General features: G+C 43.4%; 1 protein-coding gene across 4 annotated transcripts; it reads left to right on the top strand.

The window, feature by feature from the left end:
- On the top strand, positions 1 to 27,351 carry LRP3 (LDL receptor related protein 3). Of its 4 annotated transcripts, none has more exons than XM_065028385.1 (7): positions 3 to 634; positions 5,646 to 5,693; positions 11,004 to 11,142; positions 19,195 to 19,403; positions 19,682 to 20,768; positions 21,897 to 22,029; positions 22,930 to 27,351. In XM_065028385.1, exons 1-7 carry the CDS (start codon positions 568 to 570, stop codon positions 23,740 to 23,742), a joined length of 2,496 nt encoding a protein of 831 aa, XP_064884457.1. In that variant the 5' UTR covers positions 3 to 567; the 3' UTR covers positions 23,743 to 27,351. The 4 variants fall into 4 exon arrangements, with proteins under 4 accessions (XP_064884458.1, XP_064884457.1, XP_064884460.1 ...); XM_065028388.1 differs by lacking the exon at positions 3 to 634 and adding an exon at positions 715 to 1,035; XM_065028387.1 differs by lacking the exon at positions 3 to 634 and adding an exon at positions 5,156 to 5,295.

The raw sequence follows: 27,351 nt of genomic DNA on the forward strand, positions 1-27,351 counted from the left end.
GCCCGGCGCTGCTGCACTGCCGCCCCCGCCCCGCCCCGGTGCCAGGGCGCGCCATGGCCGTGGCTCCCGCGGCGGAGGGGGCCGGGGCGAGGCGGCCGCGGGTCGCCCCGTGCCTGACAGGAAGCCAGGCGGCCCGGCGCCCTGGCGCTGCGCGGGTGGGCTCGGCCCTCGCCTTCCCTTCCGCCCCGGGCCGCGCTCCGCCCGCCGGCTGGCGGCGGCCCCTCAGGTGTGCGCGGCGGGGCGCGGAGCGGGGCGGCGCTCCCCTCGCCCTCCGGCCCGGCCGCCGCAGCTGCACGGCGGGCCTGTCACGTGGGGCGGCGGCGGCGGAGCGGCGGCGGCGCTGCGGTCTGTCCTCTTCCACCTGCCCCGGAGCGGGCAGCGCGGAGCGGCCATGGGGCTGCGGCGCCAGGCGGCCGCGCCACTCCCGGCCCCCCGGCCTGCGGGGGCACCGCGGGCTGGCCGAGCCGCCGGCTCCCGCGGCTCCGCGTAGAGGCGAGGCGGGCGCGGAGCTTCCCCGGAGCTGCCGTGGTTCCCCCCGCGCTGAAGGGCAGGCGGCGGCGACCCGCCATGGAGAAGGCAGCGGCCGCGGAGCTCCGGCAGGGCGCGCTGGTGCCGCTCACCGCCATCTGCCTGGGTGAGTGCCGGCCCGGCCGCTCCCTGCGCGCTGGGGCATGTCCGGGCACGGCGGGTGGGGGTGCGGGCACCTGCGGCGGGGCTGCCGGGCCCCCTCCTCCGCTACGGGAAGTTACCGCGGCGGGGCTGCGGGGGAAGGGAGCGGGACGGGACGGCGACACACCGAACCGGCTCGGCGGATCCCACTCCCACCCCTCCGCTTCCGAACGGGGCGGGCGTCCCCCAGGGCGCCCGCCCGGGTGGCCGAGCCCGGTCGCTCCCCGGCGGCGGGGAGGCCGAGCGGAGTTGTGCCCGCTCCTACGGAAACCAGCGTTGTGCCCTTGGCTTTGAAACCGCTGCGGTGACCCCGCATAGCGTCTGTTGGGGGGGCTGGGCGAAAGAAAAAAAGTTGAGACAGCCTCGGTGCGTTCTCCGGAGTTGCGACTCGTGCGGTGCGGCAGCGGCTCCCGGCGCCGTTACGAAACCGCCCGCGGTGCCGCCGCGCCTGCCCTGCGCTGGGCGCGCTGCTCGCCTCCCGTCGCTTCTCTTGAGTGGCAGGGTGGAAAAACGGTTCCCCCCCGTTTCTCTGCCATATTCTGCTCTCCTCCCTCCCGTCTGCTTGAAGCAATTGCTCTCCGCTCTGCTTCGCAGCAGGTGTTAAGTTATGGCAACGCGATGAAGTGTATTACTGGTTTCCAGCCTGTCAGGAAAGATGTTTTTTGTTAGGGAGAAGCGTTGACGCCTGTGACTAGAATGAGCGAGTGAAAGGCCCCGCGTATTTAACAGGGGCACGTAGAAATTAGGAGTTATTAAAGCTGACTGCTCCGTTCTGCGTGCTGCCAAGAGATTGTGGTGGAGCAGCGTTGTCAGAGGCACTGCACACAGCTGAGCGCTGCTGGGGCTGCTCCCAGCGCTCCCGGTGCTTATTTGGTAAACTGTTACAGCTCCTCGAACCAGCATGTGCTAGAACCACAGCTATTTGCTAATCAAGTGGGTTAGAGCTCATTTTTAATCATCCCAAATTACAGCGTTCTTTACATAAATGATCAGAAATGGGTATCTGCGGCCAGACTGCTCATTCTGTTTTTTGTAGAAGTTTCTTTTTAACATCAGTGCTTGCCTGGAAGAATGTAGGAAGTTTAAAAGCTGCTCCGGTTACTTTAAATGTATCTATTTTAATTAACGGAAATGCAACGTAAAAAGCTATCTAAGCAACAAAACCGTTTGAACATCCGTTCTGTCTAGTACAACTTTTTTTGCAGAGACTTGAGGGGATATGAGAGATGTGCACAGCATAAGGATAATGTCTGCAGCGCGGTTTATTTAAAGTTAGAGAAAGATACAAGTTTCTGCTGTATCTCTGAATTTCTTGGGATTATTTCTGTGGCCTGGTCAGACCTTTGTTAAAGCTTTTGGTATTTGACAGAAATAGCACAGTTATTATTGAAATGACTAAGATAAACTCTGCAGTTTACATTATATTTTATTATGTGAGAACACTTCTTGCGTTTAGCTGTGGGTAATGCCAGGTTGAAAGTTTAGTAGATTTCTGCTTTGTGTGACTGCTAGAATTTCATGGTCTGGCTCTTCAGCTGGAAAGTTTTATTCCTATTCCTTGCACAACTGACAGTAGCAGAAGTTGAGAAACATGAGGGGTGAGAAGCTTGTAAGGTATAAGAACCTATAAGAATACAGTGCTGCTGCTTTAACTGTTTTGTGTTTTACTTCCTGCTTGTCTGTCCTTTCCTTTCATCCTTATTTTTGGTTCATGCTTTTTGCCATTCTTTGCTTTTACTTTTTGTTTTCCCGTAGGCTGTGCGTGGTGTTTGGTGTCTGTATCAGTGCGCTGCCACTGACCATTGCTGTATGTGACCTTGTCTGTAAACTGCAGCTCCAGAGACTGAAACTGGGTTTGTTGCAATTGTTCTTTCATGAGGCCACTTTGTTTCTCATTCTTGAGAAATTCTGGAGGACACAAAGTTATCGAATAGGAAATAATCGAACCAGCAAAGCTGCTGTCTCTTTCTTGCTGTGGGAAAAGCCTGGTAGCTGTCGCTTGGTTTGGAGGTGCCAAGATGTAAAGTTCCCTTTTGATCCAAATAACCGCTTTCCCAGCTGAAAACCTCACCCTGAGAATTATTTAGCAATCCAAATAAAGGCACAGTAAGTTTCCTACATGGAGTTCAAGCCAACTGAACCACTTCTGTTTTTTCTGGCTTTCCCATGACTCTGCCCAACCGTTAAGGAAAATTATATCTAGAAGACTTTCTAGTGTACCCCATGTCTCTCACCTGTTTTTATTTTGACAAGAGTCAAGAAAACCAGCGGGGAATGGCTGTACCTTCTTTTGGGCCTCTGACACTTTTGAGAGCTGAGTGCTTCAGGAAATGCTGATGTGCTGTGCTCTTGTGGTTTGATTTGACCATCTTGAGTGAGACCGAGAGTGAGGAAAACAGAAACCATAAGCTTATGCAGTTGCTGGGGAAAGTACCTGATGTGAAACTTATACTGTTTTAAACTGTTCTCGACTACTGACTTAGTGTGAAAGAGTTTGAAAATGAGAGCAAAGAACTTGCAACAGTGGACAATAGGTGTTTTGCATTTGCAGAGGTAAAAGGACGTTTTTGAGGGTTGTCTTTCCTAGGTATCTGCCAGGCCTGGCCTGCAAAGCTGCTGGTAACTCTGTCCTTCTGGTGGCAAACTAGGGCTGTTTGTTTGGCAGCCCTCAGAAGAAAATGAAGTGGCTCTGGGTGGGCTAATTCCACTCTGTCACGCCCCTTGTCTTCATGCTGCTTATTTCCATTTAAAGGGCATGGGGCCCCTCATCAGCCATGGGAGGGAACCTCTGCTTGGGAGCTCCTGTTCTTTTATGGCCATTGGGAAGATCTATTTAGGAAACACGATGAAAGGTTGTGGAATGTACAGACCCAGTTGTTTCCATACAGTGCATCTTCAAACAGTCTTTTCAGTTGTGGTGATAATAGTTTTGTGGTGTATATTTATGTACTTTCTTTGGAGCAAACAAAAATATTTTAATTTTCATGAAATTAAATTTGTGACTTAATCACTGGTTAATTTCTTCTTGGTCTTTATGACCGTATTACTGTGGTTACAGGAATAGCGGTACTTTAATGCTGTGTGAAAACCGTTGTGTTGCCGTTACTGCTGTGATCCAAGGTTTGTCACAGAGCAAGAGTTACCGGAGCCGAGCGGTTTCCTGGTGCGGGACGGCAGCGTTGCTGACCTATGGCGCAAGCTGTGCTGTGAAACAAAGGAAGTAATTACATGGCACCTTGTTATTATCATATAACAAATGTTACTCTACATTAATTATGTAATAAAATCAGCGCTGTTAAGGTCCTTTGAACATTGTGTTAATGCTTATTAACGCAAACCTGCAGCTCAGGCCTGTTTCTTCTCAAGCCACGGCATACATGCGCTGCCATTTAGTTGCCCTCCTTCCCGTGTGTGTTACTGAAAGCTCGACCCGCGTAGAAGGAGCAAGCGGTCAGTGCCCCTGGAGTCCTCTGCGATGGGTGACACCAGGAGCGGTCGTGGTCCTTTTCTGTGGTTTGCAAGGCCTGGGCTCAGCCTGACGTCTGTAGCGGTCTCTGCACCCACCGGCATCGCTCCCTGCATTTAGCTCTTGGAGCTCTGGCTTTGGGAAGGAGAAGGTCCAAAGTGTGGGTGTCCAGACATCCGTCAGGGCAGGGCTGCTGTGATTCGATAGTTCAGACCCACCACTGACAGAAAATTGTGACTGGGGTAGAGCTGGCAAGCTAAGAGGTCATTTTTAGCTTTAGTGTTTCCACCCCTTTAGTCCTAGGTAGTTTTTTCCTCTTGTGCTAGTTTAAATTATACCAGGAGATGGTCAGGGCAGGGGTCATTGGTTTGTGATGTGTTTGGGTGGTGTCTAAGACAAAGGGGGGCTGTGCTTGTATGTGGTACTCTGAGACATAAATAGTCGTAATTGTCAGCAGCTTCCCAAGTGACCGTTGGGAACAGAGACAGTTTCTCTTCCTCTCTTCTCCTATTGTTCATTTTTTGATGATGTTTTTTACTAAATGCTTGCCAACCAGTCGACTACAAAAAGATGTTGGACTTAACATACTCAAAATAAAGCCAAATCCAGTGCTTGGGCCAGGATGTTGTAAATCAAGTTTTGTTAACTTTTTAACCCTTTCTAATTCAACATTTATCAATTTATTAATTGGTGGTCTTGTAGATTATAGAACACTGCTAAAATGCAGCAGTTAGCAAAATACACTGTAATCATTAGAGAAGCGCCTTAAACAATATATGGGGAAACTAATATGGAACTATATGTTAGTGCTGATCTGTGGAGCAACAATTACACGGGAGAACTTATTTTTTTGGGCAATAATTACTCTTACCAGCTAACTCTAGTGATGAATACTGTGAGAGAAGACTTCTGAGAAAGTGAAGCGTATTTGGAAACTAATCCGTCAGTCACTTGTGTGTTGCCAGCACCGCCTTATCCTGTTTTGATTTTACCAGTGGACCTTTTTGAAAGCTTTGTTGCCCTTGGTTAGTCAAGGTAATCATGTTATATTTAGCGGTTTATTTTCAAGGTGACATTTACCCAAGAGGAACAAACTTTGCTTTATTCAGAATAAATGTAGATAAAGATAATCTCATGAGTATTTTCCAGCATTTAAGCAGGTAAGATGACTGGCTATGACGATGATTGTTTCAGTGTAACTGTTCTTTTGTTTTCCCCAATTAAAAAGAGTCCCGCAGAAGACAATTTAGAATAGATTGGCCATTGTTTCTCTCGGTAGTTATTTGACAGATGCCAAACTAACCTTGTGTATTGACCTTTTTTATGGCTGCAGTGAAGGCAGACAGTTGATTACATGACTTGCCTGTGTAGATAAGCAGAGTTCTTGCTGGAGGATCGCAATGCGTTTGTATTAGCAGCCCCGCGACACCTGGAGATGGTTAACTACTGACTGACTGCCGCCCTGTGCCGCTGGAACCGCTCTGAACAGTGTTTTTCTGTCTTTACACAGTGAACCTCTTCCTGACCGGTAAAACAGAAAGTGCTGTTACCTCATTAGGTAAGATGTTCTTTTCTTACTTGTATTTACTGTTCTTTTGAGTTGTTACTGTTTCTACCCTATGCAAAGAGATCTTTTAACAAAACAGTAGGACCTTTGTTTGAGACAGAGTAACAATGTCATTTTAGGGAGTTCGGGGCTTCTCGCTCTTTCTGGGGTTGTAGATTCCATCAGTGTCACTGTGCTAGGAAAAAATCGCAAGCCTGAGGCTAAGGTCCTAGTATGTGCTGATACGTTCAGGAGAAAACTCTATGTTTGGGAAATGTGCCTGGGAATATCAGGCCAGGGACAGTGGCCTCTTCCCAGGGGAGCTAAAACAAGAATGTTAAAAATGTCTCATGAATGTCAAAGTGGAAATTCAACTAGAATCACAGCACTTACTGTAATTTCCTTCTCTATAGCGGTACTGTGACTTACTGATGTTACAGGAACATTGCAATCAGCATCCTCACAGTGATAAGGGCCCTCTTGCACCTGTCAATCCACTGTCATGTTGGTAGGTATACTGTATGCCCAAAGGGGTTGCAGCTTAACGTAAAACAGAAGAACCAAGTAAGGGACACAGGAGGAAAAGAAAGAGGAAAACATGAAGATAATTCTAAGGCAGTGGGTTGGTTAATGTGAGCATTGAAGTTGACGTGAAGGGTTGAGAGAAGGTTTAAATCAGGAAAAGGTAGTATTTTTATGATGAGGTAACTTCCTTCAATTTAGCTGAGGGAAATTGTGGATGAACCATGTAGGATGTGCTGTTTGCAGCATAGTGTTTTAATTCTTTCATTGGAAAAACTCCAAAATCTCATCTGTGTCCTAGTCTGTTCTGCCTGGATGGTTCTTTGGCTTTTGGTGGAGTTTGCCATCCGTTGGTATGAGTTTACAAAGTGTAAATTGAGTAATTATACAGTGGCTGGCCTAGACTGGTGATACTGTCTTGGCCTGAAATATATAATGCTTCATCCAGTTGGCTCTGTTGTTTTCTAATGCTGTTCTTTCGCTAGAAGCAGCAAGTTGTAATATTTGGCTTTTATTCTTTCAAGTATGCTGAAAACCTCAGAGTAGCCTTTGTGTTTTCTTGTCTTGATACTAGTTTTGAGTTACTTTATCTCCTGACAGTGTAACTGGAGTGGGGGAGAAAAATGGTCATAAAAGGTCATTGCAATAACGTGATCCACGTGTAGCTTCTTTTAGCTGTGTGGCGGAGGGTAACAGGTTAGGGTGGTGCGGTCGCAGGGCAGGTGACCCTGCTAGAAGTCATCTCACAGGAGACATTCCTTTGGAGGCCTGATAAAGTTGGGAGGAATGCTTGCTGTCCTGAACATGCTCGGATATGGGAGCAGAAGCAGCCTGCTGAAGACTGATAGAATGAAGAGGAGCCTAAAATCCTTTTCTCTCCCCATACTTAAGGGACCTGCATTAAGCGATGTGTGAGCCCCCTCCTTGAGGGAGCATTTGGAGAACTTGGGGAGAGTTTCCTGCTGACCCCAAGACAGCCACTTGAAGAAGGGGATATTGCCAACTGTTCGGTTTTGAGAGAAGGTTCCTTGTGGCAAGTGCAAACCATCCTTTATCCTGGAGCAGATGGTTGGGATGTATCCCCTGGGACTGGGGCAGACCCTGGGGCATCACAGGAGAGTGTGACACTACAGGATTTGTTTTCTGCTGGGTTTGTCTGAAAATTTATTCCTGCACAGCTTAGTGCCCCCAGCGCTGTCCTTTGGTGGAGCTCGATGTCTGTTTTGTTATAGTCACTTTTGCAAAACCAGGAGTAATGTTATTCTTGTAAAGTTTTGGAAACTTTCTTGCAAGTATTTGTGGCATATTTAACTGGCAGGGGGAATCTACTGCTGTTTACAGTAGAAGAAATCCATTTGATTATTACAGAAAGAGCCTTATTAAGATTTATGCCTGTTTGACAGAAACTCTCTGAACTCAAACCTCTTCTGGAATACGTTTAAAGTTGTTTTTTTGGGTTTTGTTTCTTGATCTATAAAAGATTCATTATTGTTTGTCTTCAGAATCTATCCTTTTTTTTTTTAAAGCACCATCTCAGCAAGATTTTTTTTGTGGATTGGTTTCCCAATCCAGGGATTGGCGTTTTCTTATGTTTTTTCAGTAATCCTAAATATGAAAAACATAAGCCGTTGGGAGCTTTTAGTAAATTGAGTGTTCACTTCTGGGTTTCTGCAGAAATGCTGCAGAAAGAGAGTTATAGAACAATTGTTGAAAAAATGTTGTCCTTGCTATTGTGTGGTGTGGCGGATGATAAGCCCTTCAGAAGCCAAGACTGTACCTTTCTATTTAGAGACTTCCCTTTCCTTTCGGTGTTTTGAATTTGAAAAGGCTTTTGTTTGTTTTCCTTAAGTAATCACACTGTCATGCCGACAATGCTGATCCCTGTGCGGATTCCACACGTTTCATGGCCAGGAGCTGAGTGGGGAAGTGGGGCCCCTTTACTGACACCGAAACCCCAACAGTATGAAATTGTGCCCTGGTGTGGTTGCGTTGTTTTGTTGCCAGCACTGAAGGCTTTGTCTAGTGCAGGTTTTCCTTTCAGAATTTATATAGGTGAAAGAAAAGCTGCTGAAAGCAGTGACCAGGTACTTCACCTTGTCTGGCACTGAGTGGAGAGTGCACGAGGAGTGAAGGGGCAGACGACTGGTTAGGAAGGAGATCTGTTGATATATTGCAAATGCTGTAGTAATGAGCATTGCTGGGAAACGAAAGGCATCAGAAACATAAGGCAATCAAGTAGGGTTTGGGTAAACACAATAACAGTTTTGGGGGGTGGATGGGTGTGTGTCCCTCGTTCACCCCAACACATTTAGGGGACTGTGGATTTATCCTTAAAATAGTGTAATTGCATTTTGACAATATGAGTTCAGATTAGTGGTCCATTCAAATCTTGCTCTTACAAAGGCTCCTGTTCTTTTCGAGTTGGGCAAGTCTGAAAGGCTTGTTGTGTGTCAGAGGGATAAAGCTGTGGGCAGGTATTGAGTAACACTGGCCATTGCCAGATGAACTGCCCAAAATGGCACGGAGCGGTAGTGCAGCCCTTACCCTGCTGGTGTCCTTAGATTTTCACAGCTACAATTCTTCTGTTAAAATGGAAAATCTTTTTCTCAGTTCTTCTGTGTCTCACGTTCGTAGCAGATGTGCAGTGTTAATATGAAAAAGCATTTCTCACTGAGAACCTGAACTGTCATGTTGCATCTGATCCCCTGCTTGCGAATTAGGAAAATGTACATTATTTGAAGAGGAATGAAAATGCTGGTGGTGTTGCTTCAGGAGAGCTGAGTTATTTCAAATAACTAGTGCTCAGGATCTTTGTAAATACTTCCTAAAACTGAGGAACGAGTATTTGGGAGAATAAGAGCTCTGCTTAGCTGCACTGATGAATGTACGAGTGGAAGAGTCACCAGCATGTCAATGGAAACTAAAATGCACTTTGTATAATTACAATTCTGTTTTCTGTTCTATTGCGTATACTGCGAATAAGGGATATTAATCCAGAACAGCGTTTGGTGCAAGGGGAACAGAAATATTTGCAGAGCTGTTGCTGGAAGCCTCTCTATAGTGCTGTCTGGTGGTTTTACTCTTTCTGCTTTGTGCATTCTGTTTCCTTCCCATTGAGAAGTTTTTGTCATCGGGCAGTTATGAAATGCAGTCTTTCCAGCTTCTTTTATGTGGTTGCTAGCTCTAGGTCCTCTTATGCTGCTGTGATGTGCTGATGCAGTGACACGTGTGTGGACGAGCACATTTAGAGACCTAAACAAACTGAGAACTAGAGTTGAAAAGTGCTTCGGATCTTATAGTTGCTTGTATATTGCTTGGAATTGCATCTGTGTGTCGGTATTTTGCCAGCATCTAGTGTGGAGCCTGTCTGGTTTTAGAAATGTGATAACAAAAATGGTGTTGTGTTTTTTTTGTAACTGCTTTACTGCAAAATATTTGTTTGGAAAATAGGTGTTTTCGTGTATTTATGTAGCCTGTACGCTTTTGTGGCCTTTGAAACTAGTAGGAATTATATGCATATATTTCAATGGAATGCCCTGCTTGGAGAGTGAAAATAGCAGCTTTTTATATGTTTTGCTTCAGGTAAGTTACTCGCCTCATGCTTTTTATACTGCTGTGGCGCTCGGTTAAGAAGCGCTTCCTGGGAACAAGCGGAATGGTGCCAGGCACAGGTTTGGGGTGGGGACAGGCAGCTCTGCCAGCCGGCGCTTCTTCACCCCGGCCCCCCAGTGCAGCCCCGTCTGATCCCGCTGTGAACTGGAAATTATAGATTTATGTGGCCGAACTCCAAGCTATACTGTAAATCTGTGATTTATAACACAAGTATATTTGGATGCCTATGTGTATGGGGGAATGCGAGGTATTGGCAAGCTTTTTTTCCTTGCCACCTTTTTAAGCTATGAGAAGGTAAGCTGCTGTCAAAAATTGGAATATTCACCTGCAATCCACAAGTCATGCTCTAGATGGTAATTTGTTTTAAAAATAGTTTTAAAATACTTTTGGAGAACGTTCAGAATAGCTATTGCATTACACAGAATTTTCTCTCTTGTAGTCTGCTGAGAGTACATTTTCCCATCAGAACAGCTTTTCCCCTTGTCCTTGGAACATTTAACTTTTATTTTTGAATTACTTAATTATAAATTATCAGTATTTGATGTAACCTTAATTGGCTTGCTGTTTTCCATAGGAAGATCTGAAAGTGCTTTGAAAATACTGAGCTTTATTTAGCCCTGTTTGCTCCTTTCCCTCTCTGGAAATTTTCTCCTATCTTTGGGAAGGAATTTAGAGTACTTAGTAATGTTCAATGAAAACATTTGGCATCGGAATCTATTTAACTTTTTTCTTTTTTATAGGGGATTTTTTTTTTAACCATTATAAACTCTTTGTGTCTATTATATGGTTAGGAGAATAAACAACATCTCTGGGAAACATGTTACAACAAAATGAGCTTCTAGGGACTGTACCCAGTTGCTGGGTGAGGTACCCAGGCTTTGGGAAGCTTGTACAAAGGATTTCTGTGTTGCATCCTCTTGGCAGATGCATGCAGTAGTATTGATTGTAGGGTTTGGTAGATTCATACAAGGTTATTGATTGATCCTGCATTGAAATGCAGGTTATACTTACCTACACTTAGAGTGGGTGTTTTAATTAAAAAACAGAGCAGGGAAGAAAGCAGTAAGAGGGTAAAACTGTTGACTCTCTTGTCTGCAGTCCCCAGAAACTGATGAAAGCTCTTGTAGATAATGTGAATTGTTGATGAGGCAAAGCATTAACAATATATTTTCCCCCCCGTATCAACAGCTCCTTGCAGTGGAAAACTGGAACAGCACACAGAGAGACGGGGAGTCATCTATAGTCCTTCTTGGCCATTGAACTACCCTCCAGCTGTAAACTGCAGCTGGGACATTCAAGGAGATCGTGGAGACATGATAACGATAAGGTATGGATTGGTATTGTGTGGAGATAAAGGATTGCTTTGCTTAAGTGAAACAAAATGTGAGTTTGTATCTGATAGATCAGAGTGAGGCCATTTATTAGAGCTACTGAGTGGTGGAAGGAAGCTGAAGTTGATTACAGTGGAACATGATTGCAGGTTGGGCACCTCTCTTATTTTAGAAGTGTTCTGCTGTGTCTTATTTCTGTAGACTACTTCTGACATCCATTATCATATATGCAAGTCACTTGTAGTCTATTATGTATTTACTTTCACAATACCTGTGTGAGTTTCATCCACCTCTGATAGATGAGGAGGTAGAAAACAGTGGTATATTCACTCACATTAAATAGTCCATCTTCTCTTAGTTGCTTAAAAATAGGAATAGGTGAAGGCTATAAAATCTGGAATAGCCTCAGTGGAATACATAAAATTCTGAGAGCAAAACTGGCTTTTTCTGTAATGTCTTGAGATGGTGCAATGTTTAATTGACAGTTGAATTTAATCATTGCTTATTGTTGCTTGTTAACCAAAAGACACGTGCTTCTCTGCTTAACATTTATTTCCAACAGAATTACATAATGGTTAGCATTTGTGGCACAATTTCTGCTCATTCTATAAAAATACTATTCAGAAAAGACTGGAATGTATTACAAATGATTTGTTAAGAATGTTAGGCTATGATATCAGCATATTGCAAATGTCCATAATTTCTCTGGGCTAATTGTAGTATCCTTCCCAAACTAAGAATTTCTTATTAAAACAAACAAACAAACCAACCTAGGAAAGGGGTTTTTGTTTGGTTTTTAGTACTGTTGTATTTGACACCATCTGCTCATTCTTTGCTCAGCTGCTTAAAAGGACCGCAAACCTCTTCAACTGCAGATGCTCAGCAATTAAAAACAAATCTGCCACAGATGGAATAATAGGAAGGCTCCACCATCCGTAGTTTAAAATAGGAACGACTCATCAGAAATAAGGAAGTAGATACCTGCCAGCATTTGAGATCCATAAATAGAAACACTCTTTTAAACCCCATTAAATTGTATTGGACTTGGGGAATTTGTTTCAAAGCAGAGATTGTTGGAAACTCTGCAGGAGCATACAAATGAGACTTGGGACAATAGTCCTGCAGTTTATGCTGGGAAAACGCCTCAGAGCTCCCAGTTAGAACTGGGCTTCTCTTCTGCAAGTACGAGTGTAACACAGGCTGAAGAAATAAAGGAAAGTAAGATGAGGAAACTGGTACTAATGTGTGTATACAGTTTAGATGTGTGCATAGCAATATGATTTGAAAGTTTTCTTCTTAATAGGTTTGTTTTCTGTCACTGCCATATCCTGCCCTGCTATGCACATACAAATACTAGGAGCCGTGTGTTTACATCCTGGGAGTAATATTGTGGTGTTACATTTCTGACTATAAATATACTTGGAATGACTCAGTATGATGTATGGAATGAAAAATGTTACAGCATTGGAGGATTTCTTTAAAAGGTTGTAGCCCTTGTAAGGCCAAGGATGCAAAAGAAGCAGCTGAGTTGCCGAGGCTGGCACGATACGGGCAAACAGGGAAAGAGGGTTCAAATACAAACATTTTTTCCCCTTGGGTATGCTTCTTGTCCTAACAGTGTGCTGATAAGGCCATAAAAGAGTAGCTTTTTAAATTTTCCTAGGAAAATGAATCACAGGTTTTGTGATAGCGTCTGGATTTTGAAAGGTTTTAAAACCCCCACCTCCTCTGTGTTATGTCACACTGAATGCATTTTCTTTGATCTTGAATTCTCATTGAGAGTAAGACAGCAGTGTTATATAAGTATCACATTGGAGATGCAACAGGAGTCATTAAGGGATAAAATTGCCATTTATAGTAGTTTTGATTTCTGAAACAGTTGCAGTCAGTGGTCATTTTTTATTAACGTATTGTTCAGCAGCTTTCGATAGAACAGTGCCCAGATCTACATGCGGATGTAAGATGCTGGCTACTGTGGGCATGTCCTTCAGAAGCTTGGTCTTAATATACCTTTCGTGTGTGTGTATTTGTTTTCTTTGTATCCTCACATTTCTGTGCTTATTGCTTACCTTTATAGTTTACTTTCTAGAAATCCTTGGTGGAGACTTCACAAGAACAGGAAATCCGTGTTCCTTGTGCTTACACCTCTCTGTTATAATTGTGTTTCAAAACTTCCATGTTTGTGTGTCTGGCGGAATGGTGCTGCTAAGACCTGGGCACAAGTGTGTAGCTCCTGTTTTCCAGGACTATGTTGTGTCACTTTAGATTCAGGTAATTAGTATGTTAGTTATTGCTTTGGAAACCACTTGATTTTTCCTCCCGTTTTCTCTATTTTTGTGCCTGTTTTCACAGAGGACTACATAAAAATCCCGTAGGATCAGATGAAGATGTCATTTGCAGTAGCTGCCTTTGTACCATCCTTAAAAGGATTTGTATATGTATGTTTCCTCATATCTGAGGAAAAAGATCAAAATAATTTTTGGTTAGCAGTTGCTTTTATCTGATGGTTGTAATTAACCTGGTGTGGGCAGAGTATAGATGAATTGTGGTTTATGATGCGAGTTTATGGGACTGAGAGCAAAATGTTCTCCATGTTCAGAATTCAAGACGAGGGTATTGAAAAGTGATCTATTTAGTGATCTCCTCAAGCTGTTTCTTACTAATTGAGGCGAGGGGGGATCCCCTTCTTTGGCTTCCACTTCAGGCACTTGCCTCATTGCTTTGAAAAAAGAAATTTTCAGATACCATCTGAGTTTCAATTTCTGATTAAAACCAAGGCCTGTTCACATAAAGGATTGCTGGTCTGTAATTGTATGAAGAATTAAAGGGACTGCTTCCTACTCTATTTTTACCGACTCACAGTGTTTCAGAACTTGGCGTTAATTGGAAAAAACTCATAATAGCCACTTATTTCATTCATGCTCAGCTTTTGAAAACACGGCCCCTGTGTCCCTTGCCTAAGGTTGCACAGTTAGCTGGTGCTTGGGAGCTGGGAACAGAATAGAGCTTTCCTCACTTCCAGGCCCTTGTGCTTCAGTGGTTAAGCAGAAGTTTTTAATGAGCCAATTAAGTCATCAGTTGTTCCCGGTCTGCGCTTGCTGTGAGAGGTTGGCAAATAGAAGTAACTTTTTTTGCTTAATTGGCTGGTCTGTTTTATTTTGGGACCGTGCTCTACTGATCTACACATAATATTTATTCTCCAATTTCTTTAATGAGTTTAAAGGGCCAAATTAGACATAATTTTAAAAATATTTACTAATTACCTCCAGTCAGGTTTTACATCTGCTTGGCCTCAAAGAGTTTACCCTTTTTTTGCTCGTTTTCACGATCATCCCATGTTTGTCCTATTCTCGTTGTTAAGAATGCCTTTTTTTTTTTTGCTTTACTCTGTAGTTGTTCGTGCTTAAATTACAAAGAGGGTTGTAGGGAATTCCCTACATTATTTATGGAAGTACTACATTTTTTCCCTAGCTGCTTCTCCTTCTTTCAGTGCAGATGGCGAAAAGCTTAGCTCTGCTAACCATTAGTTTTGCAGGCAGCACATTTTTTTCGTCTTTTCAGAGTGTAAATGAATATTTATGATAAGCTGGTTTAATGAAGTTCTTTCCAGCAACATAAAAAATACTTGACAGTTAATAGGAAAATATCAATGTAGGCTATTGTTGCTTCACTTGAGTAATTTTACAGGCAAGATCTGATACGTGGCTGATCCTGTAATGTTCTGTAAGCTCCTGGAGTCCTGCTCAGTGTTGGAGGTAACCTTGTTTCAGTATCATACTGTTGAAAGAAAAATCAGATGGTTTTACCTGTTTCTGCAGACTTCTGTGAGATTTAGTGTTGTGTTTGTCAGTTCGCATCAAGTTGTTCCGATCCTCAGGCTTTGAATGCTCCCAGTGTTTAATACACTATTCTTATATTTTTCTAAAGGAATTAGCTGCCAAAGAGGCATTCCAGAAACAAGTTAACTGGACTTAGTGCTTTCAAACAGCATTTTTCAGAAAAAACAAAACCTGCTAAATTGGTCCAGTAATTTAGGTCTTTCACATGAGTCTCCTCATCTATTCCTGTGTTGTGCTGGAGATCACAGGTACAGTGAGAACAGCCCAAGGGGCAAAGCATTTCAAAGGGTGCTGTATGTGTTAGCGGTGTGTTCTGTACTTTAATATTGCAGTCCTAAGCGCTTGAAATACCGGTGTTTGAGTCCTGCAGCGCCGTGCCCCAGTGCTGCTCTTCTCCCTGCCCTCCCGGCTCGGACTGTGAGCTCTGGTCATGGAGAGGAAGAGGAGCCTGGAGGAAAGCCGGTTCTGCTTCTCTTCATCACAGAGCGCTGAGGTGCCGCAGCAAGAGAAGCTGGTGGGTGGAGGGGTTGTCAGCATCACATGGAGCAGCCGTGGTGTGATGGAGAAGGCTGCGGTTGAGGGGTGCAAGGGCTGGGGTTCAGTGCGCTGTGCGCGGTCGGATGGACCTCTGAGTCCACATCCTGCTCCTTCAGACGTGCACTGCTGGACAGGGTTGGCAGCTGAACCGACCCTTCTTTTGCTTTCCTCCCAAACCCTCTGCTGCCCTCCCCAAGATGTTTAAAAATACCACGGTATTGACTGGTGCTGCCTGAGATATGGGTGATATTATCCATTCGTACTCTCTGTACGACTTGATTCTGTTTCTTCTTTTAATCACAGAAAATAACGTGCGTTTTGGATATAAAGGGCCTGAGACCTCCCTCAAGAACTGTAACTACAGACTTTTAATTCAGTACTTTTCCAAGACTGTAAGATGTTTTTACAGCCCTACAAGCAGTAGGAGCACGAGACTTTGTCCCTTATTTCCAGTGCATGCCCTCAATCATTCAACCATTGGGCTCATTCTTTTGACAGAAAAATTTGCTTCCAGTTGGAAAAGGTTCAATAGAATAAGTAGGTGTCCCCATGCTCTATTTTGTGGGTAGCAGGATTGAATTATTCTTCAGAAGACTGTAACAACAGCAGCGCTAGATCTAATTACAGATGATGAACGAAGTGAAGTAGCAGAGGTTGAACACACTATTCAGGACTCTTAGGTAAAATAAATCACTGGGCTATTTAATGTCAGATGAATATGGCAGAAACGTCTTACACAAAACCTTGTTTCGAATGGATTATAAAGTGAAAACCAATTGTACATATTCATACATGCACACATATGTATGCATGTTGTTTTGAATTTTTTTACAAAGGAGTGTGTTTTTGTGGTGAGGTTGTTTGATGACTCATTCAAATATACCCTGCTTTTGGTCTGGAGTAAAAATCACCATCAGTTGAAATGGGACAAAATTTGCTTTGATTGGAGACAATATAACTTTAAAAGGATGCTGGAGTGGAGCGACAATGCCTTAATCAAAGCAAAATTTGCTCAAAATATGTCTGTTGATTAGTTTGCATGAGGTAGAACATAATTGCTTTGGCTTAGCTTTTGCCCTAAGAAGAAGAAATTTTATAACTGCTATGGTATCTATTATATGTAAAACTTTGCATCAGAACTAGAACATCTGTATTTCAGAGAAATGGTGTTTATTCAGTGATGTTTGAAACTCCTAGGGGGACTCTTTTGAATACCAAGGCATTTGTTTCAGTAGCTGGTGCGTCCCTGAGAGGCATCGTGTTTTCAGGGGGGCCGCTGAAGATGATACTTCCTTGCCAGTCTGTTCTGCAGAGGAGTTTGTAACAGGGCATGTGTGTAGCTGACTTCTCTGTATTCCTGCTTTGTGCAAATCTTAAAAGGGTTACATTTTTTAAATTTTTTAATTTTTTTTTTCAGAAAGAAATGCATTTTAATGTGAGGTGCAGACAGCTTGTTATATAGGCAAATTCTCCCCTGGGTGCGTGCAGTCTGTGTGGTGTAACTCACTATGGGTGAGTTATCTACCCGATGGACAGTAGTAGGGGGAAATTGAGTGGCTGTGGGACCTGGTGGGAGTGATGGGAGATGAGCAGGATGGGAGAATAAATTCTGTAGCTCTTTACGTTGCTCCTGGTACATCCAAAATAACTATAGAAGCAAGAGATGAAAATGTTTAGTAAATGATCTTGTGTTGCAAAAGCAGTTTTCTAGTAATTCCACCCCTGCCTAGTTCTGAATTTCTATTTCTTGATTTAGTGACTTTTTCCTTTTCTTAAAAGTTGTTGTTGGGCAGATTGGTATTTCTAATACCTATCCAAAAAGTCTTTATGACAAGAAAACCCTACGGGCAATCCTCCAAGTAGACGATAGAAAACCTTGTTGATGTCTGGTCCCAAAATGAGTTACAGAGAGAAAAACCAATGTGGTATTTCAGTAATGCTGCCTCACATCTCTTGCAACAGACTTGATGTGGGTGCCTGTAGTTTCTCTGGTGCTTTGTGTAATTCCTTTTCATGCTGTAGTGCCTGTTCATACACTTTCTTGGTCATTAAAATGTTTCTTGCAGAACACCTGGGACAGAAACGCTTTAGTTTACCTTTGCATGACTGAATACTTCAGTCCTTTCATTCTGACTGCACAGTCATCTACAACTTCCTTGCAAAATATGCTCATTTCAGAAGCTTGATAAGATTGCTTCTAGCAAAGAAATACGTGCTGTGGGAATATTTCTTCCCAGCTGGGAAGACACATAGAGCATGGTGGGAGGAGAGTTAGAAGAGAGGAAGGATGTATTTCCGGGCAGATTGTCCTTGCCTGCACGTATGCTGCTGGACATCTCTTAATTTCCATTTTAATTTAACACTTTCAGTGATATCTACTCATTCTCTTGCTGATAATTTTTTTTTAGAGTCATTAATCGCTGATAGGTTTGGCAGAACCTAAAGGCGCGTGTTGGCTGGGTCTCCTGCTTAAATGAATAAGCTAGTTTATGTACTTGCCGTTCTTTCCCTTTCACCTCCAAAAGATGAGATCTGGCAGGAATTGACAGCGTTTTGTAAATACACAGTGGTATCAGAAAATTATCTTTCCGTTTATCTTTTCCAAACAATTCATCCTTTATGTTTGTGGAAAGCCCTTTGTGGAAGGAGGTCTGTATTTCATAGCACCTTTTCAGTCTTTCTGAAACTTCTGTCTAGGTATTTCCAAGGAGTATGCACAAACTTCTACAAGTTAATTTTGTGTAGCTGAGTTATATGAAAGAGGACCAAAATTAATTTCTAAGCGTTCTGAACAGTGTGCCCTTTCCCAACGAGTGTGCTTCTCGGTGCAATGCTACTGTCGTGGCAGATCACCGAGTGCAAATGTAATCTGTTTCATCAGACACCGAATATGCTGTATGATTCCTGAGCTACAGCTCAGGGAGTATTATCTGATTGTCTTCAGTGTTCTGCAAACAACTGGAGCACCTCTTTGCTCTTGGTAAGCTGCTGTCAAATAATCACTGGGCTTGGGGCAGCGGCAGGATGGAGGTTTGTCTGGAAAATGTTATAAGCTTATTTGCATTCCCAGAAAGGGAATATTTTAGTCTTTGAATTAAAAAGTAATAGTGTTAGACTTTAGGTTCCATTTCCATTCCTTGCAGTCCTATTCTGTTCTTGGTCTCTTCCTGCCTCTCCATAGCTTGAAGACTTGGTTTTTGTCTCTTATATTTATCCCTTTAGGGTTCTTTGTACTGCTCCCTATTGTTCTTTTTCCAATACAGTAGTGTCCCTCTCACCCTATAGTTTCATAGCTTTTAAGGTTGGAAAAAACTGCTGAAATTAATCTACCTTCTGTATTATGTATTCTGGAATTTTGCTTTTACTCCTGTCTGTATTTTAGGAACCAGTTTTGTTTGAGTAAAAGAGGAATCATCCTTTCAGCTTTTGGAGCTACTTGGCATGCTGTTTGTACCTATAAGATGGGTGCTTTTCCAAACTGAGGGAATTTGAGTGCTCTGTTTATATGTGCTCAAGATGCTGTAGGTGTTTCATTATCTTTGAATGTGATCTCTTTATGTCAGCACTGCTTGGTGCAGAAAGCCAGCCGTCGCAGTCTGGTTTTTTCTCTCTTTGGCTTTGTTTCAGGTACGTCTCCTCTTTTTAACTTGTGGTTTCTTTTGTTCCTAACAGTTTTAAGAACTTTGATTTGGAAGACTCTCATAAGTGTGCAGTGGACTGGTTGATGATTGGCCCGTCTTCCAAGAGGGAGGAGTACAAAGTGTGTGGATCTTCCATACCTCCATCTTTCATCTCTGCAAGGGAGCACGTTTGGATATTTTTTCACTCAGATGCATCAAGCTCAGGACAGGCTCAGGGATTTCGCCTTTCTTATATTAGAGGTAAAATCTCGCAGCTTTGTTGGTTTCATTTGTACTCTCCATGGCAAAACTTGAAGACAGTAGGATTTTGTGTGGACAGGAGTCTTGGGCCTGTCTTGATGAGCTGTTAGGATGTTAACCACTGATATTATTTCCACTTGGCTTTTTAACAGTATTCGTGAGGTGCACTGGCCTGATCAAGTGACTTGTGACATACAGGGTAGTAGATGTTAAAAATTAACATCAGGTGGTTCCAAAAGTTTTCATACTGACTTTTTTCTCCTTACCCTCTTTCACAGGAAAGATAGGTCAGGCTGTATGCCAGTCAGATGAATTCCGTTGTGCAAATGGCAAGTGTATTCCCAGTACTTGGAAGTGTAATTACATGGATGAGTGTGGTGATAACTCAGACGAGAGAAACTGCACTGTCCCTCCAACAGAGCCTCCATCCAGTATCTGTCCCTCAGGAATGTTCCAGTGCAGCGCAGCCCGCTCCACCAAGTGCTTGATGAACGAGCTGAGATGTAATTCCGTTAAGGACTGCAGTGATGGTTCGGATGAAGATAATTGCCCTGATCTTTCCTGTGGCAAAAGGCTGGGTAATTTTTATGGATCTTTTGCTTCCCCAGACTTGTTCCGTGCTGATCACAGCAGATCAGACCTTCGTTGCACATGGTACGTGGACACCCAAGATAATCGACATGTTCTGTTGCAGCTTGATTTGCAGTTAGGCTACAATGACTATGTAAAGGTGTATGATGGCATCGGAGAGAGAGGTGATAAATTAATGCAAACATTTTCATACCACAACAATAGGCATTCGGTGAGCGTGGAGTCATCAAAGGGCCAGCTCACTGTCTCATATCATGCACGCTCCAAGAGCACTGGCCATGGGTTTAATGCAACCTACCAGGTGAAAGGCTATTGCCTTCCTTGGGAACACCCTTGTGGAAGCGATGAGGAGTGTTTCACAGATAAGCAGCATTGTGATGGCTGGTGGCACTGTCCAAATGGCAAGGACGAGGAGAACTGTCCTGCTTGCCAGAAGAACGAATACCCATGTGAAGGAAACAGTGGGCTTTGTTACTCAATACTTGACCGCTGTAATAACCAAAAGAACTGCCCAGATGGCTCGGATGAAAAAAACTGCTTCACTTGCCAGCCAGGAAACTTCCATTGTGGTACAAATCTGTGCATCTTTGAGACTTGGCGCTGTGATGGCCAAGAAGACTGCCAGGATGGAAGCGATGAACACAACTGCCTGGTGATCGTTCCCAGGAAGGTCATCACAGCTGCTCTGATCGGGAGTCTTGTGTGCGGCTTGCTGCTGGTGATAGCGCTGGGCTGTGCATTTAAATTATATTCTCTGAGGACCAGGGAATACAGGTGAGCATCTTGCTTTTGAAATGCTTTTGTAGCTGTGAAGTTTTTTTCCTTTTTGTTTAGAGAAAAAATAGTCGATTTGTTAACCAGGGAATTTGCAAAATACTGTGAAATCAATCCAAGGAATTAATGACAATTAAGTAGCAATGACAGCATTAGGCTTAGAGAAGAGTAGGTGCAATTTTTGGAAGCAGTGAGGGGCATGTCATGTCTTCCGTGATCTGTGAGAAATACACATTTATTGTGCAGCCTGACAGAACCTGTATCTAACTTGAATCAAAACTGTTTTGAGCAGTTTCCTCTCCCTCCTCCTCCTCCTGCAACAAAGCCCTGGCACTGCCTAAAACTGAATGTGCAACTGTACGGTGAAGGCTTTGCTGAATTTGAACAGCATATCTCTCCCCCCCCCCTCCTCAAATACTCTAGTTCTCAATTCTACTAAAGGCGATGTCCTGTGGTGGTGAGGCAGGAGTTCTCATTGGTGTGAGCTGTGACTCTTTCCCCGGGTCCCATATGCCTTGCTGTATGGATAGCGTGTGTTTTTCCGTGTTTTGGGTGTTTGTGCCAGCCTGGTTCTGCCCTTTGGGAGAGAGTTGTAAGGGACTTTCAGATCCTGTCTCTTGTCACATGCACCAGCTCCATGCCATGCTGCTGACACCGTTTGTGTTTTCAGCACAGCGTGCTTTACATTCTCTCCTTATCAAATCAATCAAAGGAGCTGAAAACCAGCTGCTGTGCTGTGTTGGGAGCCTCGGTGCCTTGGTTCTGGCAGGCCAGCCAACGCGCTCTGCAGCTACAAGCTGCCCCTGTTGTGTGGTTGTTTTCAGTTCTCAGTGTTGTCTTTTCCAAAAATAACCTTTGGGCCCTTGCTGAACAAACTTGAAAAACCTTCAGTTGCCACAGAGTCCAACTTGGGACTGCACCAGAGAGTTTGCTGCTTTGAATCACTGGTGCTTGTACCCTCTACTCTTATTCCTTTTGTCAATTTTAGCATCCTGGTAAGATTTTCAGGGAGCCTAGTTGAAAGTTTGCATTTTTGCTGCTAGTGGGAGGTTGTCTGTGTTGCTTTTATACATTAATGTGAGGGAGGCAGGACAAACTTCCATGTTGTCCCTCTGATTCTGTTTCCAGAGCGTTTGAGACCCAGATGACGCGGCTGGAGGCAGAGTTTGTGCGGCGGGAAGCTCCACCGTCCTACGGGCAGCTGATTGCACAAGGACTTATCCCCCCGGTTGAAGACTTCCCTGTGTACAATGCATCACAAGTACGGAGACACGAGTGCTGATGAGCCTATCAGCAGCCAAACTACTATAAATTAGATAGAATAAGTCTGGAACTGTATTCTTTGAGCAGCTGTGCTAATGGTACAGAAGTAATATAAAAATGTGTATGTTTTACTTGGAGCTGAAGAACCACCGTTATCCATCTTGGTGCTTTGGGTAGTTTTGAACACATTAAATGTGTTTGCTAGAAAACCGCAGTGAGATAAGCACATACTGTTTTGCTGTACATCAAGATAAAATGAACAGAGACAAAGGTCAGAAAGTCAATAGAAAAAAGGCTTTTCAAGCTGAAGCTGTAAATGTACCTGAAGCGATAAGTAAGGTCTTTAGTAGTATTTTTGGGAAATTCTGGGATCATTTTTCATTTACAAATACATTACACTGGGAAGCCGTTAAGTCATACTTCTGTTTCACTGTTGAGTTCTCAACAATCTCCTGTGCCCTGTCAAAAGTACCCAACTGTGATAACAGTTCCCAGTGTTATAAAGCTCTTGTAGTTTGTTACTCAAGTGGAGAAGTAGTTTGCCTTGGCCTTTCTTCTCTGCTGTCATCAGCTTTTGCTATTGCTGATGATAGAGGACTCAGTGGTCTGCACTCTGGTTCTTTAGTAGTGATCTGATTGTGTGAGTTGGAGCATCTTCCTGGGTAGACAAGCAGAGCTTAAACTCATAAAGGAAACATTTTAGGAGAGAGTCTTTTGGTACAGGCAGAGCTGTCTTTGGTATTTTAAAATAGTTAATTAGAAAACACGTGTTTGACAAGGAAGTGAGGGATCGAGTCTGAGAATTCTGATAAGGTGGCGATATTGGTGGAAAGAACAGGGTTTAGGAGAAGCCTTTTGAGTATGCGAGAAATCATAGTTTGTTACATCTGTATTACAGGCTTCTGTGCTGCAGAACATTCGAACAGCCATGAGGAGGCAGATGAGGCGACATTCATCAAGACGGAGCTCGTCTCGGCGGCGCTTGGGCAGGCTCTGGAACAGACTCTTCCACAGACCTCGGGTGAGAGGACAGATCCCGCTCCTGACGCCCGCTCGCACTTCACAGACTACACTGGGTGATGGAATCATCAACCATGCTGATGGGACTACTCGGAGTCCTCCGCCTTCTCCTGAAGGACCTAGTTTAGAGGCAGGTTCCCATGGCCAAGCCAGGGGCCTACAAGAACCTGGGTGTAGCAGCTTGCAGCCAGAGACTGAAATCACAGAGCTGTCACCTTCAAATGTCTTACCGAATACTTGCACAGCTGCACATGCAGAGCCTGAGGCTGGACACACTGATAAATCTTTAGGTGCTGAGACCTCTGGCAGTGAGCCCAAGCAGTCCAGTAATGTGGATTCAGGAAAGACTTTCAGAGATCCTTTGTCTGAAAGTGCTACAGAAACAATCCATGGAGGGTCAGCACCCAGGAGAACTGTCCCAGAGGGCAGTAGTTTAAGTAGAAGTCATCCGCTGAGTGAAGAGCCGTGTAGGTTACCCTTAAAAAAATGGGAGTCTGCTTGTCCAGACAGCCCTGTGAATGTTCATATCCAAGTGGATGGACAAAACCGATGTTGCCCTAACTCATACCGGGAGGAGCCTTTGGGTGTTCATGCAGCTTGTTGCCATTCCGTGGAAGTGCCAATGTTAGAGTCCTCTACTCCCCTCTCTGAAATCAGTACCAGTGATGATGAATCTTTACTTGTTTGCTAATAAAAATTTTTGGTTTGGCCCTGTAAATTTTGTAACTTCGTTGTTTATATGACAGTGCACTTCGATGATAGGTGGTGTGCCTGTGCTCTCGACTTTGGCTCTTCAAACCAGTGCGCTTTAATCCCCTGGGGAGTACAGCACAAGACTAAATGGGACAAGTTTTTGTCTTCCTTGTTATTCCTGAAACTCCAGTGGGGCAGAAGTAGGCCAGTATGCAATGTCAGGGGCTAGGAGAGGGCAGTTTGGAAGCATCTGCATCCTCTGGTATTTCCTCTGTGCATTTATTTACTCTGCATTCAGGGAATTGGTGTTTCTTTTCTTTTCAAGTGGTCTTACTGAAACTAGAGAGAACTCTGTTGAGACCTGGGGCAGGCAGCAGTCATTGCAACCATGAGTACTAAAGTAGAAATAACATTTTTGTCTTTTTAGGCATCATAATTTAATTAAAATTCAATCATTTCAATCACAAATACTTAAAAGGAAATAAAATCCTTTCTAGCTTCCTCTTCACAGAAATTGTTCGCTTCCTTTGCTTCCTTCAGAAATGTTTTGACGGCCATGTGTACCTTGAGGTATCCACTAAAACCAAAGCTGCTGTGTAGAATACCCAGAGTGACACCAGGTGTCCTATTTGCTGCAGCTTTGTAATCAGAGGTGAGCAGTGTTGAGGATAAGCAGTGTGCATTGAAACCCACATGCAGCAATATTTCTTGTTTCTGTTGTCATATGTTACACTCTTTTCACAGTGATGTTTTGAAGGTTGAAGAACTGTTTGCTTTCTCCCTACCCTTCTTTTGCCCTCCTCCCTTCTGTTTTCAGGGACTTTTATGATCCTACTACTTTGGCTGTGCCCTGATGGGTACTGAGGCTTCACAGCTCCCCTTGGCTGCAGTAGGAAACACTGAGCACTTGGTGACTGTCAGGATCAGACTTCTATTTGATTTGAAATAAAATCTGCTTCACTTTGCTTGTAAATCTGCTACCTAGGTGCTGACGTAGAAATCTTTTAAGTTTTCTTTATTTTTAGAGATTTTGTTTGCTTTTTTATGTTAAGAACTGAAATAGATTAGTGCCATTTTCAAAGTCGGCACTGTGTGGATTGTACAACCCTAAATGTAAACTGATGCCTTTTTGGTTTTTAGAGCATCATTAACAGCAAGCAAGTTATTTACCTGGAGGAAGGTGACATTGCTTAACCAGGGGTGACCTGGTGCAGAATGCCAGAGCGTCGCGGTGTGACGGCTCGGCCCTGCCGCAGTGGCCGGGGTGTTGGCCAGGCTCCCCCATGCTCCAACAAGAGCTCTGACTCAGTTCCTCTCTGATGCAGTGACAAACTAAAACTTTTTACATAGGAATTAACAAGGAAGTTAATCCTTTTGCTCTTTAAACACCTGAGTGCTCTGAAGCCTGGTTTTTGCTGTAGGATTTCGAGTTGCCCAAAGGTATTAACTGAATGTGTAAAATCGAGGTGGGTCTGGGCTCTGCTGTCCACTGGACCCTTCTGGCTGCCAAGGCAACAGGCTTTCACAGCCAACAGTTCTGTTTACATCAGAGTGTCCAAGACTTCTTTTCTTGAAATGGGCTATGTTTTGCCCTGGATCTTTTACTGGGACTCTCTTTGGGGCAGTGCCTTAAAAAGAACAAGGAACGGGACTTCGGCTTTACTGAAATGTAATGTGGAATAATTAAATTGAAGTAATACATTTTTTTTGTCCTCTTCAAATTGATTTCATACTGTGCATTCCAGGGCCAGAAGATTCAAACTCCTTAAGGGCATGAATAGCAGGAAGGGCTTGTAGCAAAATGCATAAGAAAGAGTCGTAGTTACGTTAATTAAATACTGCTCACTGATTTTCTCCAAGTGCTTTTGTGATCAGAATTAGTTTCTTCAAAGGAAATGTAGTTTTGAAAGAGATCTTGCTTTTATAGCATCCATACACATTTTAGGTATATTCCTCCTTTGCGAGACTGCGTACCGTAGTCATGACACTGCCAGGGTTGTTGTTTGCATCTAAGGCTACAGGTTTTAGGGTCCTTTTTGGAGGGTCTAAAGGTAATTTTAAAGAGAATTGTATGTCTAAAGTAGTTAATTATAATTGGGAAGAAGACTATTATTTCAAGGTTAATATTGTGCAGATATAAAGGACCTTAGAAATAAGTCCGTATTTAATTCTGTCGCAGAAGAGTATTACTATAATAATGTTGATCATACTATGCCTTAAACTATGACCACTGTAAGGCTCTTAAAGTTGAAATATACATACTTCAGAATACTGCTCTATTTTGGGAACAACTCTGAACAACAGCTAACACTCTATTTTATTTTAAGATGTGTAGCTTCACATCTTCTCTTACATATATATATTTTGTGTACTGATCTGTTCAGTAATTCAGTGGAAATTTCATTGAGAAGTTTTTGGTGGGTTTTTTTAGACACTTTAAAAAATCCAGGTTAATGAAAATGTGATGTTTGAAGTGTACAGAAACGTTCACAGCCCTCACTGCTGGAATTTGTAGCCTTACAGTGTGGCTGATGCTCTTCGTAAGCACTTAAGTTTTGATTTCTGCAAGACAGGATTCTCTCCCGGCTCCCCCAGCTCATTCCTTGGAGGGAAGAGGCACAAATGTACCGTCAATTTTGCAGAAGAAATCTCAGTGTCTGCGCTGTGAGCACAAACAGGTGTGTTGCGGTGTCCTGGAGTGTCAACACCCGAAGAAACCACAAGGTCTGCCCTGGTGCATGGCTGCCTGGCCCCCAGCTCCTGTCAGCATTTAGCGGTGAATCAACCATCCTCCAAGACACCCGAGTTCTGGTCATGTAAGGCTCCTCGTGTTCAGAGCTTCCTAACATTTGGAAAACACAAAAAAGGTGAAAAACTGCCACTATGCCAGACATGTGAACAAGAAGAGCTCATGGTTACATGTCTTTGCTCAGTGGAAAACACCACACTCTAGTGACTATACAACCTAACATTAGTCAGCTAATAAACTTGTTAGAATTTTTATTATTTTAATAATGTTTTTCTGCACTCTTTAAAGATTTTTATAGACAGAAGGGAAACCAAGTATTTCAGATAGTTTTGTGGGTTTTGGCGGTGGTGGCTATTTGTCGTTATTGTCGGGTTGGTTGGTTTGTTTTTAAGATACAAAGCTCCACTGCACAAGCAGCCAAAAAAAAATGCTAAAAAATCTCTGAATAGGGAAGAATGCCTGTGCTGGGTTAAGAATGATGGAAACTGATAGGCAGCATTAAGGGGAAGGACCCCATTATGTTTTCTCTTACTGCTGTTAAAACACGAGGAATATTTCTGTTTGCAATTCTGGCACCTTCCGGCTTGTGTGTCCCTCTGTAATATCCCTTAAATGTACTTGTTTTCTTTTTCTGTCCTCTGCTTTTTTTTCTTTTTAATTTTTATGTTGTATATATTTATTTAGGTATAACATTTTACCGTAACATATGTACAGATACATGGTTCAGGTATGGCATCATTGTTGCCGGTGCCTGCTGGTTTCTGGACAATGATACTAAGCAAGTAAGATGCTGGGCATCGTCATACTTTGCTCGTGCTTTGGATCTCTTCATTTTTAATAAAACTTCATGTGCCCGGA

This window comes from Columba livia, chromosome 13, assembly GCF_036013475.1.
Source record: "Columba livia isolate bColLiv1 breed racing homer chromosome 13, bColLiv1.pat.W.v2, whole genome shotgun sequence".
Classification (NCBI taxonomy): Eukaryota; Metazoa; Chordata; class Aves; order Columbiformes; family Columbidae; genus Columba; species Columba livia.